This window comes from Lampris incognitus, chromosome 6 (assembly GCF_029633865.1).
Source record: "Lampris incognitus isolate fLamInc1 chromosome 6, fLamInc1.hap2, whole genome shotgun sequence".
Lineage (NCBI taxonomy): Eukaryota > Metazoa > Chordata > Actinopteri > Lampriformes > Lampridae > Lampris > Lampris incognitus.
The window spans coordinates 21,873,788-21,890,416 of record NC_079216.1 but is presented as its reverse complement, the minus strand read 5'-3'; the positions used below and the strand labels follow the sequence as shown (position 1 = coordinate 21,890,416).

At 42.5% G+C, this 16,629-nt stretch overlaps 1 protein-coding gene across 1 annotated transcript in view; it reads right to left on the bottom strand.

Annotated features, from left to right (window-relative positions):
- The window catches only part of mical2b (microtubule associated monooxygenase, calponin and LIM domain containing 2b), a 141,732-nt gene that overhangs the window by 43,755 nt on the left and 81,348 nt on the right, over positions 1-16,629 (bottom strand). The window contains exons 10-12 of the mRNA XM_056282368.1: positions 16,326-16,452; positions 4,993-5,083; positions 96-243 (exon numbers count right to left, since the gene is read on the bottom strand). Of these exons, the coding sequence (XP_056138343.1) occupies positions 96-243; positions 4,993-5,083; positions 16,326-16,452 (366 nt within the window). The remainder of the gene's footprint in view (positions 1-95; positions 244-4,992; positions 5,084-16,325; positions 16,453-16,629) is intronic.

Sequence of the window (16,629 nt, the reverse complement as noted above, 5' to 3'; positions counted from 1 at the left end):
CAAAGAACAACAAAGGGCACCGTGCCTTAAGGATTCACAGCAACCTAATGGTCAGGGCATCAGCATCTATTTGCAGGTTAATGTAATGTACTTACATCAGCTCAGGCCTCTGGCGGTGTATGAGAGCGCAGAGGGCCAGTCCGTTCCTCCAGGACGAGGTGAGGTCGATGACCTCCACCCCCCGGTAGCCCTGCGTCTGCTTCTGACACCAGGTGAGCAGTCGACTTGGACGTACGTCGGACTCTGCAGGCGACAAATGGCAGAAGATGACTGCAACGTACAGCTGCTGTAAGGTTAACTTCTTTCTTCTTTTTTTTTAATTTCCCCCCTTTTCTCCGCAGTTGTACTTGGCTAATCAGCCTACTCTTCCGAGCCGTCCTGGTCACTGCTCCACCCCCTCTGCCGATCCGAGGAGGGCTGCAGACTACCACATATATCTCCAATACATGTGGAGTCGCCAGCCGCTTCTTTTCACCTGACAGTGCAGAGTTTCACCAGGGGCACAGCGCGTGGGAGGCTCACGCTATTCCCCCCAGTTCCCCCTCCCCCCCCCGAACAGGCTCCCCAACTGACCAGAGGAGGCATTAGTGCAGCGACCAGGACACACACCCACACCCAGCTTCCCACCCGCAGACATGGCCAATTGTGTCTGTAGGGATGCCCAACCAAGCTGGAGGTAACATGGGGATTCGAACCAGCGGTCCCCATGTTGGTAAGCAACGAAACAGACCGCCACGCCACCCGGACGCCCGTAAGGTTAACTTGTGACAATGACCCCCGAGTCCCATTTACAATTGTCCCATAATTGATTCAGGAGTTTAAATGCGTATGTGGCATATATTCAAGAGGTAAGATGAAACATCACAGCATAGGCGCCGATCCCGTGGGTGCTGCAGTGCTCAAGCACCCATGGGGAAGGCCAATCAAAAAATAAATGAATAAATAAACAAAAACTGCATCTATTTATTCTATTATTACGCCTACTAGCATTGGTGAATGTTTTAACTATGAATCACATCATCTAACGACCAAGACGGTCATTATGGTCGTTTTGGAATTTCCAAGTTTAATAACTTTGTGAAAAGAAAGACACAGACCTGCCGCTCCCTAAATTCTCCTAAAATTGCACATATTTGCATTAAAATGAGTTTTAGATCAATCGCACAAAAAAAGTTACGATGAGACCTAGCTAAAACGACCACGGACGGTCAACATGAACGTCTCGTAATTTGCGCATGATCGTGCGCGTCATGTCACTATTAATGACGTGTTGGTCACATCGTTTCCTTCGTGAAGTTCATTGCTCTGTCCTATAAAAAAATAAAACTGGTGTCCTCCAGTGCAGAGAAATAGTCTAAACTTGATTTTTGATTATTTCCAACATGTCTGGTTACAGACGCCGTGACAGACGCACCATGACTACCACCGAGGCATTGCAATATTTACAGGGGTTGACAGCGGCCATTTTAAATTGTTTTAAAAATAGTATTAAAGTTGTTAAAATGTTAATTTTGGTGTCAGTTAGTTTCATTACAGACATACTAACATATGTAATGCATTAATATCTCACCTGGGTATTTATCTTGACAGATATAGAGTTTAAAAACCGCGGCAGTCAAAATGACCGCCCACGATCGTTCTAGTACTTTTTTAAGTTCCAGTCGTTTGGAATTGTTTTAATATCTATTTTAGTTTCTTTATATATATATACATATATATACATACACACACACACACACACACACACACATATATATATATATATATATATATATATATATATATCACGTTTTATAGGTCTTGTTATGTTTGTTAGATTAGCAATATGTGTTTTCCGTAACATTTTCACTTTTTCAGTTTTTCTATTTAAGGTCGACCATGTCTCTGAAGTAGTATATAGTTGTCAAAATTACTATTTTGGTGTCAGTTTCTTTCCATACATACTAACATATGTAATGCATTAATATCTCACTGGGTATTTATCTTGACAGAATATAGAGTTTAAAAAAAAAACCTGGTGGTCATTTTGACCGCCCATGGCCATTTTAGGTAGGAGTGAAGTCCCAGTCGTTCTAGTGTTAAGTGTTACAGCTCTGTGCATGTGTACGTTGAGAGGTGTAGTCATGTAACTAACTGCCGGTGTACCGCCACAGTCGGCTAAACAACCGACTTCCCAGCAGGGTCGCATTTCGTTGCGGTTTGTGTCTACATCTGACAGACGACTGCAGCCTAGTAAGCCTACATCACCTTAACTGCTAAAGCAAGTGCAATAAAAGTGATTTTGTGACAGTCATCACCTTGGTGGTATTCACTTAACTTGGGCACCCACAGGCACAAACATAAATCGGCGCCTATGATTCACAGTAAGATCTTTTTAACACAAGGGTTAAAATGGAACAAAAGTAATGGAGGACAAGATCGATGAAAGCCTAGTTGGTGTGATTCATAACCCATCCACAAACACGGGCTTACAGAGATAGGAAGAGCAAAACACAACCATTCTTCTGACAAACTTGACTGTACAGTTCACAGGGCAGGTCCCACCGTGTGTGTGTGTGTGTGTGTGATGTGACCTTGATGTGCTGCAATGTAATCCTGCTCTGTTGTGTGTGGCGAGGCGTGGCAGCCTGCTGGCAGCAGTAGGGCTCATGTTTCCCTCAGGTGGGGTTGGTGGTGAATTCCCTGTTAGAGATGCTAACATCCCCCCCTAAAATACAACACGTTCAAAGGAGTGTTTACTTAAGGAGTGTGTGGATATGTGAAATGCATGTGAATGTAGAAAATAACAGCTCTGAACTCTCAGCTCTGAAGTTATAAATGCACGAACTAATAAGCCCTAATTCAACGTTAATGAGAATGTGGGGACACCGATCACAATGGTGAGTCATGGGCTGATCAGATAACCATCACAACATGGCGTGGCAACCGGACTACTGTGCCACCTGAGTGGGTGACAGCAATTCTTAACATCACTACTGTGTCTGAACCTATTTTATGTAGATGAAACTGTACTTTTTTATAATAAAACTAAATATTCCATGGTAATGTAGATAAAAACAACAACAACAAGGAAACCCTTACGGCAGCATAGACTCCGGCAGATTTTTTTTATTAGAGTTTGGACTTGACCATAGTGAACACCTGTTCAGTAAAATAATAATTCTTTACTTGGACATGGATGGATGATGGATGGATCTACAGACCACAAATGAAGGACTATGGTTTCAGAAATATGGGACCAAAGGTTAGAGAGATGATTTCTAATTTGGGTTCCCAGGGCTGAAAATGCATAGAGTCGCTGCCTTTGAAATGATTGGTTCATAGGTTGGGTACGTTGTCGCAGACTGGTAGTTTATTGTGTGATTGTTTAAGAGCAGCTGGTAATCTTGGCTGGCACCTTTCCAGTGGGACCTGCTCTGTGTTATTGCGTTTACATGGCTTTCAATAGATGAATGAATGCTATTGTTTTTTTGAGCAGACATGAATGATAAAAGATGACAATTATGAAATCTGTATGGATGAGTAGTTTCGGTTAATCCTCAATGAAAGGACCCTGTGTGAGCCAGGGTCTCATAATTTGGTGTCTCATAACTGTAAGATCTTATAGTCTCATAAATTATGAGACTGTACAACACAACTGTTGCAACACACCGAAAGTTTACAAGCATGAGAAAATCCCAGACACTATGAAGTTACAGTGTAAGTTGGGCTAAAAACCCTTGGCTATTATCCATGCAATAAGAATTTCATGCACGGGAGGGGGCACTACTAATACTGTAAAGCCTGCACGGCAGCATTGTTTAAGCCTTTTGTTTTTTGGATTCCCCCTCTTTTTCTCTCCAATTGTATCCGGCCAATTACCCCACTTTTCTGAACTGTCCCAGTCGCTGCCTCACCCCCTCTGCCGATCCAGGGAGGGCTGCAGACTACCACATGACTCCTCCAAAACATGTGAAGTAGTCAGCTGCTTCTTTTCACCTGACAGTGAGGCGTTTCGCCAGGGGGAAGTAGCCCATGGGAGGATCACGCTATTCCTCCCCGTTCCTCCTCCCCCCCGAACAGGCGCCCCGACTGACTATAGGAGGCGCTAGTGCAGCGACCAGGACACATACCCACAATTGTGTCTGTTGGGACACCCGACCAAGCAGGAGGTAACACGGGGATTTGAACCAGCGATCCCCATGTTGGTAGGCAACAGAATAGACCGCTACGCTACCCGGATGCCCCCACCTTTTGTTTTTTATGTCTTTTTCAGTCCCGGTCATCATAGCACCCAGATTCAACTAATACTTGCACCATTAGTGCCTTGCACGCAGGTACAACAACACACAACCAGTGGCTATCCAGCTGATTTTGTGGTAAGATAAGGATTGATAGGCCTCATTAGATTCTGCATTTCTGTTAGATTGGAGTTCGGAGACGACTATATCCCTTCATTCATTTCAGCCCCAAAGAGATATTGGTAGAAACATTCTACTCACCACTGTGAGAAAGGGGCAGATCATTGTCATGAAGGCTTTATATTCCTTCTCAACTATCGAGTCTTATTTGTTTATACAGAAAAAAGACCACTGATGCAGTTATTTGCAGATTATTTATTTGTTTCTAGTATATACCATAATTCATATTAAATCAAAAGAGTAAATATAGTTGACTTTGTAAATTTGGAATATGAATTCTCAAGAATGCTAATATCTAGACAAAGTGATTTGGGTTTAATATTGCGGGTGATGCAAGGCCCAAAACCTTAAATATTATATAAACAACAGCTTTTGCAACATTTTGGAGCTTTCCTAAAAGATGGTGATAAGAATCCGAATTGCCAATTAAGAAGCACCAGATTCGATAAGATCAAAATAGCACCAAATCCATTTCTATTGGTACATTTGAACAAATCACTCAGAGAAAATGCTAGTTTGTCCAAGTATGCGAGAGTAGGAGCACAATTGTAAGTGGGTAAAGGGTAATTTAAGATTTAGTCAGCCATCTCACCTCTCCTGGAAAGATTGACTGATCTACGTGTGGGTCCTCCTCTTTCTAAGGAACTTGAGTCCTGCTGGCCATCGATGAACAGGTGACGCACCTGTGAGAGAAAGTGAGAAATGAGGGGAGGGGTGAGCGACAGAGCAAAGGCAAAATGACCAAATGTGGAGGTAATGCAGCTGCATTTGGGCCCACAACAGTTTAGGGTCTGCATGAACGGACCCCTCTTTATCTCGCCACTATTGAATCAAAAGTCTTGAGCACTGTGTCTACAGTACATGGTATGTTCAAAAATGTGCAAACGTTTTCATCTGTGTCATACCAGCCATACCAACATGTACCCTGGCTCTGCCGATTGACAGAAGCTAAGCAGGTGTGAGTTTGGCTAGTACTTGGATGGGAGACCTCTCGGGGAAAACCTGAGTTGCTGCTGGAAGTGGTGATGGTGGGCCAGTAGGGGACAGTCTTCCCTCCGGTCTTAATAAAAAAACAACAAATAATCCCAATGCCCCGGCGCAGTGACGGGAACACTGTGCTGTAGGAGATGCCGTCCTTCAGATGAGACGTTAACCCAAGGTACTGACTCACTGTGGTCATTAAATATCCCAGTGGCACTTATCGCAAAGAAGTAGGGGGTTCCACGGTGCCCTGACAAAATTCCAAACCTGGCTCTCTCCATCTGGACACCTAATCATCCTCCCTGTAATTGGCTCAATGATTCCTCCCTCTCCACCTCAAGCTGATGTGTGGCGAGTGTTCCGGCACAATATGGCTGTTGTGCATCGCCAAGGTGGTGCTACACATTGGTGGTGTTTAAGATCAGTTTCCCCCTGTCACTGTGAAGTGATTTGGGTGTCTAGATAAAGGGCTATATAAATGTAATCCATATTATTATTAAGGTGCGCTGTCACTGATTATCTTTCATCTATTATGGTGCTCCGACACCAGATTTGGTAAGTAGGCTAATCTATCACTATCTTGGCCTTACTATCATGACATCTTCTGCAGCACAGCAGTTGGTTTTCCTAGCCCTTGTGTTATCCACACATTCTGTATACTGCCCTTGTCTTAAGGGCCATTTATGACCCCCCCTTCATTAAACCTCTAAATTAAAGCAACTTAATTTAATTTTAAACCCTAAATCTATTTTGCAGGAAGAAACAACCTGTCATTCATCACAAACCTTGTGACTATCTGGGTTTTTCCTCTTCACAGTGCAGAAAGACTGCATTTAATCAGTGGACACCACTCATTTATATAGGTTCAAACGTCACCCTAAGACAATCTTAGTACCCTAGTGGTGTACAGCTTTCATGGAAATATGAAGAAAAACAATGTTTCACTTTTTCTAATGTTGGGGTGACTCTAGGAAAAGTCATAAAATTTCAGGTTGAAAAAAGATCATTTAGAGTCTTTTCTCTGCTGTTAAACACTATTATGGGCCTTTTGACCCATAAGACAACAGACAGGCTAGTAATCATTTCATTTGGGCGTCAACTGTGCAGTGCATTTTGCTGTTGCTCGTCATTTAAAGCTGCATGCTTTCACTTCTTTCATTTGCTACTGACTTAAAAAAAAGAAAACAAAGGGAAAACAAAGAGAGAGAAAGATGAGGCTAACAAATGAGATCAGCCAAGAGACTAATACACTACTACTACTACTACTACTAATACTACTACTACTATTTTTGGCTGCTCCCGTTAGGGGTCAGCACAGCAGATCATCCGTTTCCATCTCTTCCTGTCCTCTGCATCTTCCTCTGTCACACCAGCCACCTGCATGTCCTCCCTCACCACATCCATAAACCTCCTCTTTGGCCTTCCTCTTTTCCTCTTCCCTAGCAGCTCCAGATTCAGCATCCTTCCCCCAATATACCCAGTATCTCTCTTCTACACATGTCCAAGCCATCTCAATCTTGCCTCTCTTGCTTTGTCTCCAAACTGTCCAACCTGAGCTGTCCCTCTAATATAATCATTCCTAATCATGTCCAGCTTCATCACTCCCAATGAAAATCTTAACATCTTCAACCTGTCTTTTCATCTGTGCCTGGTCAGACCTCATCTTAGCACAGAAGCAAGTATTGTGTGGTACTTTCCAACCTTTAGATGAAGGTGCACTAAGCATAGACTTATCCAAAATCATACATGGCACTTTTATGTATGTTATGTTGGCCCATTTCATGAATAATTTAGCTAATGACTACTGTCCTGAACATTTTTAATCACAATAAAAAATAAAAAATCTACACGTATCATCTTCCAACATAAATCAGTCAGTGTGAGTCATTACACATGGAAAACATGGTGACGGGGATTTCAATATTTCAATTAACCTCAGTCAACCTAAAAGAACGAACTGATTGCCCAGGCTAATTGATCCATGATCACAACTATTTAAGCTCTCCTGTTGCGTTCATAGAATGAGCAGGAAAGAGACCAAGATACTGGTGAGAATCTGGGCCAGATTATCCAAAGGGAACTCTGGGCATGGGCCCAGAGGTCCACATGCTATATGTGTGTGTGTGTGTGTGTGTGTGTGTGTGTGTGTGTGTGTGTGTGTGTGTGTGTGTGTGTGTGTGTGTGTGTATGTATGTATGTATGTATGTATATATATGTATATATATATATAAAGAAACTAAAATAGATATTAAAACAATTCCAAATGACTGGAACTTAAAAAAGTGCTAGAACGATCGTGGGCGGTCATTTTGACTGCCGCGGTTTTTAAACTCTATATCTGTCAAGATAAATACCCAGGTGAGATATTAATGCATTACATATGTTAGTATGTCTGTAATGAAACTAAACTACAATTTTTTTACAATTTCAGATCATGATACCATATATAACCAGTCAAAAACACACGCATATTTTTTTTACCTAATCAGAATGTTATAATTGGTCAACAGTTTGTGTTACATTACATTTGACCCCAGTCCCCATCTGAAGAAGCACGAAGCATTTTCAGACGAATCTAAAGAGCACGAAGTAAAGCTGAAAGTCCGGGAGTGATACCAGGTAGAAACTCTTAAGTCATTATTGACAAGTTAGTCAGCTGTTTAGACCATAGAATGAATGCATACCGGATCATTAATGATAAAATTGGGATTCAGAATCTGAGGATTTGTCCACTGTTCAGGAACAGGCTGATGCCCTCTGCATTTAGATCAGAACGTCACACATGAAATTATCCAGCGCTGATGCTTCGTACAGAGTGAGCAGGATTATAAGTCTTCTCAAAAACTGCTGTAAATGCTCTTGACACACGGTCTGCAGTCAACCATCCCCAACATGTTTGTAGCACTACGTATTTTTTGACTTCTGATGATAAACCTGCAAAGGACAAAGGTAATTTTCCCAGATGGCAAGAATTAAAAATTAACTCAGAACAATGCAAACGCAACAGCGCCTCAGTGCGTGGTCACTGATGACCAATGAATCTGAATTTGTCAGGACTGTGACGTCGTGTCTATGACCAAGAATAGTACTAGTCTGACTTCAAAAACTGCATTGTGGTTATGAGGCAGATGGCCAGATGGTGATGATGTTTCCACGTCCAATAACAGTCCAGTCAGACCCCTTCTTACAAACCAGGGAATAGTGATCATATCATTACCATGAAAAAAAGCAAATGCATGTGTCCGTTTTTTGTTTTTTTGAATACAATGACATTTGGAGAGAGAAGCGGAGAGGAGGATATTGTCAGACACAGACAGACAAGACACAGAGACAGCCCCTGAAAAGCAGAGAACAGCGGAGAGACAGTCAGCCAGGAGCAAAGAGACAGCAACAGGTGTGTGTGTGTGTGTGTGTGTGTGTGTGTGTGTGTGTGTGTGTGTGTGTGTGTGTGTGTGTGTGTGTGTGAGGACAACCTATGAAGCCCTGATATCCCCTTAGGCTACTATAGTCACATGGTAATTATTTACAATGTCTTTAATATTTAGCTATAGTAGTCCAGATGGTAACCTACCCTAAAGCAATATTTGAACACAATGCATGAACGTCATGCAGTTGGGTAATCATACAGTAAAAGTAGGAACCTTCTAAAAATATAAGTGAAAGGCTCTGATATGACCCTAGGGTGTGCATGGGCACTTTTGTGTGTATATATATATATATACAGTGCATCCGGAAAGTATTCACACCCCTTCACTTTCCCCACATTTTGTTATGTTACAGCCTTATTCCAAAGTGGATTAAATTCCTTTTTTTCTCATCAATCTACACACAATACCTCATAATGACAAAGTGAAAAAGGTTTTGTAGAAATTTTTGCAAATTTATTAAAAATAAAAAACTGAAATATTGCATGTACATAAGTATTCACACCCTTTGCTATGACACTCAAAATTGAGCTCAGGTTCATCTTGTTTCCACTGATCATCGTTGAGATGTTTCTACATCTTGATTGGAGTCCACCTGTAGTAAATCCAATTGATTGGACATGATTTGGAAAGGCACACACCTGTCTATATAAGGTCACACTGTTGACAGTGCATGTCAGAGCAGAAACCAAGCCATGAAGTCAAAGGAATTGTCTGTGGACCTCCGAGACAGGATTGTATCGAGGCACAGATCTGGGGAAGGGTACAAAAAAATTTCTACAGCTTTGAAGGTCCCGAAGAACACAGTGGTCTCCATCATTCGTAAATGGAAGTTTGGATCCACCAGGACTCTTCCTAGAGCTGGCCGCCCAGCCAAACTGAGCAATCGGGGGAGAAGGGCCTTGGTCAGGGAGGTGACCAAGAACCTGATGGTCACTCTGACAGAGTTCCAGCGTTCCTCTGTGGAGATGGGAGAACCTTCCAGAAGGACAACCATCTCTGCAGCACTCCACCAATCAGGTCTTTATGGTAGAGTGGCCAGACGGAAGCCTCTGCTCAGTAAAAGGCACATGACAGCCCACTTGGAGTTTGCCAGAAAGCACCTAAAGGACTCTCAGACCATGAGAAACAAGATTCTCTGGTCTGATGAAACCAAGATTGAACTCTTTGGCCTGAATGCCAAACGTCATGTCTGGAGGAAACCAGGCACCTCTCATCACCTTGCTAATACCATCCCTACAGTGAAGCATGGTGGTGGCAGCATCATGCTGTGGGGAAGTTATTCAGCGGCAGGAACTGGGAGACTAGTCAGGATCGAGGGAAAGATGAATGGAGCAAAGTACAGAGAGATCCTTGATGAAAACCTGTTCCAGAGCGCTCAGGACCTCAGACTGGGGCGAAGGTTTACCTTTCAACACGACAACGACCCTAAGCACACAGCCGAGACAACGAAGGAGTGGCTTCGGGACAAGTCTGTGAATGTCCTTGAGTGGCCCAGCCAGAGCCCAGACTTGAACCCTATTGAACATCTCTGGAAAGACCTGAAAATAGCTGTGCAGCGACACTCCCCATCTAACCTTACAGAGCTCGAGAAGATCTGCAGAGAAGAATGGGAGAAATACCCCAAATATAGGTGTGCCAAGCTTATAGCTTCATACCAAAGAAGACTTGAGGCTGTAATCGCTGCCAAGGGTGCCTCAACCAAGTACTGAGTAAAGGGTGTGAATACTTATGTACATGCATTATTTCAGTTTTTTATTTTTGATAAATTTGCAAAAATTTCTACAAAACCTTTTTCGCTTTGTCATTATGGGGTATTGTATGTAGATTGATGAGGAAAAAAAGGAATTTAATCCATTTTGGAATAAGGCTGTAACATAACAAAATGTGGGGAAAGTGAAGGGGTGTGAATACTTTCCGGATGGACTGTATATACACTACCGTTCAAAAGTTTGGGATCACATTGAAATGTCCATATTTTTGAAGGAAAAGCACTGTACTTTTCAATGAAGATAACTTTAAACTAGTCTTAACTTTCAAGAAATACACTCTATACATTGCTAATGTGGTAAATGACTATTCTAGCTGCAAATGTCTGGTTTTTGGTGCAATATCTACATAGGTGTATAGAGGCCCATTTCAAGCAACTATCACTCCAGTGTTCTAATGGTACAATGTGTTTGCTCATTGGCTCAGAAGGCTAATTGATGATTAGAAAACCCTTGTGCAATCATGTTCACACATCTGAAAACAGTTTAGCTTGTTACAGAAGCTACAAAACTGACCTTCCTTTGAGCAGATTGAGTTTCTGGAGCATCACATTTGTGGGGTCAATTAAACGCTCAAAATGGCCAGAAAAAGAGAACTTTCATCTGAAACTCGACAGTCTATTCTTGTTCTTAGAAATGAAGGCTATTCCATGCGAGAAATTGCTAAGAAATTGAAGATTTCCTACACCGGTGTGTACTACTCCCTTCAGAGGACAGCACAAACAGGCTCTAACCAGAGTAGAAAAAGAAGTGGGAGGCCGCGTTGCACAACTGAGCAAGAAGATAAGTACATTAGAGTCTCTAGTTTGAGAAACAGACGCCTCACAGGTCCCCAACTGGCATCTTCATTAAATAGTACCCGCAAAACACCAGTGTCAACATCTACAGTGAAGAGGCGGCTGCGGGATTCTGGGCTTCAGGGCAGAGTGGCAAAGAAAAAGCCATATCTGAGACTGACCAATAAAAGAAAAAGATTAAGATGGGCAAAAGAACACAGACATTGGACAGAGGAAGACTGGAAAAAAGTGTTGTGGATGGATGAATCACAGTTTGAGGTGTTTGGATCACAAAGAAGAATGTTTGTGAGACGCAGAACAAATGAAAAGATGCTGGAAGAATGCCTGACGCCATCTGTTAAGCATGGTGGAGGTAATGTGATGGTCTGGGGTTGCTTTGGTGCTGGTAAGGTGGGAGATTTGTACAGGGTAAAAGGGATTCTGAATAAGGAAGGCTATCACTCCATTTTGCAACGCCATGCCATACCCAGTGGACAGCGCTTGATTGGAGCCAATTTCATCCTACAACAGGACAATGACCCTAAACACACCTCCAAATTGTGCAAGAACTATTTAGAGCAGCAGCAGGCAGCTGGTATTCTATCGGTAATGGAGTGGCCAGCGCAGTCACCAGATCTGAACCCCATTGAGCTGTTGTGGGAGCAGCTTGACCGTATGGTACGCAAGAAGTGCCCATCCAACCAATCCAACTTGTGGGAGCTGCTTCTGGAAGCGTGGGGTGCAATTTCTCCAGATTACCTCAACAAATTAACAGCTAGAATGCCAAAGGTCTGCAATGCTGTAATTGCTGCAAATGGAGGATTCTTTGACGAAAGCAAAGTTTGATGTAAAAAAAATCTTATTTCAAATACAAATCATTATTTCTAACCTTGTCAATGTCTTGACTCTATTTTCTATTCATTTCACAACATATGGTGGTGAATAAGTGTGACTTTTCATGGAAAACACAAAATTGTTTGGGTGATCCCAAACTTTTGAACGGTAGTGTATATATATATATATATATATATATATATATATATATATATATATATATATATATATATATATATATATAAATTTACTTGAGTCACTGGATTATTTTGCTCCTTATTTGTTGAGCACTTTCCCGACCATTGAGTGTTTCTTTTAACAAAGTTTGATTTATATATATATATTTTTTTCTTTTTTTGGGGGATTTTGATTCATCTATTCAAGTATTACAATTGTGCTGTAATTATAATATCAGTGTTACCTGTGGTGAGTCAACCAAATGCTTGTGTAATGTGCAGTGGGTCTCTGATTAGTGGTATCAGCAATCATTCAATATCAGTGAATTGCCGGTCCGCGGTGGTGTAGCGGTCTGAGCATCGGCTTTGTGTCAATGCAGTTGCCCACTGGGGACCGGGGTTCGCGCCCCGGTCTCGTCAGATCCGACTATGGCCGGCCGGACTCGATGAAGCAGCAATAATTGGCAAGACTGTCTTCGGGAAGGGGGCGGAGTCGGCTTGTGTTCGTCACGTGAATGCGTCTCTGTGTGTGTCGGAAAAAACAGTGGTTCGGCCTGGAGTCGCCTTGTCACGAAAGTGGGGAGGCATCTCCTTCGAGACTGCCGGCCGGAGAGATGCAGTTGGCGAAGGTATGCAGTACGAGGGGGGCTGTTTGAATTAAAATAGAGATCGATTGGCCTCTAAATTGGGAGAAAAAAGGGAAAAATCAGAAATACATTTATTTATTAATATCAGTGAATTGCCATTGGTTTGGGGAAGGGGCTGATTAAAAAAGAAGAGGAAAGGGCAGGGGAGAGAAGGAGGACACCCAAGTACAATATAAGCTGAGGAAAAGGTTATTTCAAAGTTTCAAGATTTAGTTTATTATCATTTCCATTATGTACCCGAGTACAGAAAAATGAAATGCCGTTTCTCCCAGCCCACAGCAGTGGAACAGAAAAGATAATAATATCTTATCTCATCTCATCAACAGCCACTTCTCCGGGGTCGGGTCGCGGTGGCAGCAAGCCAAGTAGGGCACTTCAGATGTCCCTCTCCTCCAGCAACGCCCTCCATCTCCTCTTAGGGGATCCCAATGCGTTCCCAGACCAGATTTGACATGTAATCCCTCCAGCAAGTTCTGGGTCTACCCCGGGGTCTCCTCCCAGTTGGTCATGCCCGGAAAACCTCCAAAGGAAAGCGCCCAAGAGGCATTCTTATCAGATGCCCGAACCACCTCAAATGGCTCCTTTCGACATGATGGAACAGCGGCTCTCCTCCGGATGTCTAAGCTCCTCACCCTATCTCTAAGGCTGAGCCCAGACACCCTATGGAGGAAACTCATTTCAGCCGCTTGTAGCTGCAATCTCACCCTTTCGGTCACTACCCAAAGCTCAGGATGATAGGTGAGGGTTGGAACGAAGACTGACTAGTAAATTGAGAGCTTTGCCTTCACCACACCTCTTCATCACAACAGTGCAGTGCCACATTCGCATTATTGCAGATGCTGCACTAATCCGCTTGTCAATCTCCCGCGCCATCCTACCCTCACTTGTGAACTAGACCCCGAGATACTTGAACTCCTTCACTTGAGGGAACAACTCATCCCCAACCTGGAGGGAGTAATCCACTATTTTCCGGTAGAGAATCATGGCCTCAGACTTGGAAGTGTTGACTCTCATCCCGGCCATTTCACACTCAGCTGCAAACCATCCCAGTGCACGCTGGGGTTCGCGTTCTGATGAGGCCAACAAAACCACATCATCAGCGAAGAGCAGAGATGCAATTCTGAGGTACCCAAAATGGACACACTACTCACCTTGGCTGCGCCTTGAGATCCTGTCCATGAATATCACAAACAGAATCGGAGATAAGGGACAACCTTGGCGGAGTCCGACACCTACCGAAAACGTGTTTGACTTTATGCTGAGAATGTGGACACAGCTCTCCCTTTGGTTATACAAGGACTTGCAGCAACTGCCCTGGTACCCCATACTCCTGCAGTACCCCCCACAGAGAGCCCCAGAGTACACGATCATAAGCCTTCCTTAAGTCCACAAAACACACGTCAACTGGCCAGTCAAACTCCCATGCCTCTCTCAGCACTTCCGCAACAGTAAAGAGTTGGTCCGTTGTTCCACGGCCAGGACGGAATCCGCATTGTTCCTCTTGGAGCTGAGGTTCGACAATCGGTCGGAGCCTCCTTTCCAGCACGCTAGAGTAGACTTTCCCAGGGAGGCTGAGCAGTGCGATGCCCAGATAATTGGAGCAACAATTATATATATATATATCCAATTATATAAAAAAAAAATATATATATATAGCTTTTTTCCTGAAACTGTCAATGGTGTTGAGTGCTCAACTAATGAGAAGCGGAATATCAACATCTATATATATATACACACATTTCCTAAAAGAGATAGCACTAAAAATATATAAAGACAAAGAACAAAACAAAAAAAAGCACAAACAGTTAACAACACAGTCCATTCAAGTGTAATTTCAGTTCAATGTTGACAGCTGGTGTCTGTCAACGAGTGACCAGCACACTGATGGGGGGGCACAGTTTGTTAATGATCCTGAATGCTCGTAAGCAAAGTTTCATTTGTATAGCACTTTTGAAAACACAGTTACAAAGTGCTTTACACTCAATCCAGAAAAATACAGGCAAATACATAAAATAAATTGACTGAATATAAAACATGACATAGGGAGTAAGACCAAGCTAAAAACAAACCAAAACAGAAGGCAAGGATGGGCATATATAAAAAGGCTTGTCTGAAAAGATGGGTTTTTAGAAGCTGAAACATCACATCTGATCCTCTTCCCATCATTTCATGGCTTGCCAGCCACATTTGTGCCTCACAAGCACCATATGCCTCTATTAGATCCTTCATAGTATAGTTAGAGCTAACTATAGTGAAATAAAAGGACAATAGGGGAATACTGGCAAAGATAAGTGGGTACCTTTAACTTAAGTTGTTTTCTTATAGAAATTTGTTTGGCTTGATGGACTTATCTATCTGGTAATATCAAGCACACAATTTTGGAAGCCTTTCTGGGACATTCTAAGTGGTCTGTGGACCAAGCCAGTCAGTAAAATTACAGCACATACAAAACCTTTAGTAGACATTTAAATCTGCAAAGATAAACCAAGATTCACCCCTATAAAATCAAGGTTTCGCAGGTTTATGGCTCTTTGGGTGTTGGTAAACATCGGGACACAAAGAGCCATGGACATCTATAGCTCCGATAACGACTTCAAAGAGGATAAATCCTGAGTCTCATCACCAGCCAGTCAGACTAGCTTGGTCTAGTCAGGAAGGCACGAACTGAGGAAGCCTCTTGGATGAGAGGCGAAACGTTTTCACGGATATATACCAAGTCCAGTTGCACTTGATTCAACTCCTTTGGATAACACTTTTGATGTTTAAACTTGTGGACACACGAATAAGGCTTCTGAGTAAGCTCAACACATTTTGACCGTTTTACTGGAGGCAAACAGAGCAATCATTCAACTCAATGCGCGTCACAGTATGCATAAACGTATACATGCGCCAGTAACACAAAGTAGTGCCATACAATCATTCAGTACGTAACAGCGTGACCTTGTGTCTTTTGTGTTAAAGCAGAAAGCATAAAGAATTTAATTGTATTCCAATACACACGATAATAAAATTGAACTTGAACAGTTTTGCATCTCTGCTGACACGAGTTTCCACTTGTACGTATTTTAGATTGTGTATTCATAGAAAAGTTTTGAACCAAGTTTGTTTTGAAATAAAAATATGCAAGACTTCAACATCCTTTTTTTTTTTATGGGGATTTGCCTTTCCATTTACACAATTACAAATCTAATTTTCCGTGTTTCAACACTGAGTTTCGACACTAGAAAACTTTTTTTCCCCACATGCAGATTGTGGTGTGGGATTAGCTCCATAGATATGATGTTCTGTTCATTTAAATGTAGACCTGTATGACTGACCTGGTGTGGGCGCACACAGCTGGAGTTGAGGTTGGGGTACCGGGTCGTAGGATCAATGGAGTACTGTTCAAAGTTTTTACTGATGTTCTCTGTGGTGGTTTGAGGCAGGAGCCGGTAGATACTCTCCCTATGGAAAGACAGCCCGCATGGAGAGAATCAAAATATATATACTTTATAATGACCCCAAGAACTACGCACTTTGCACCCATGGGTTCTATGTGAAGAAACATCAACTGAAGCGAGTTCAAGAAATATTTACTTTTAAAGCTACATTTAATCTTAAAGCTCAACAGAACAGTCCAGT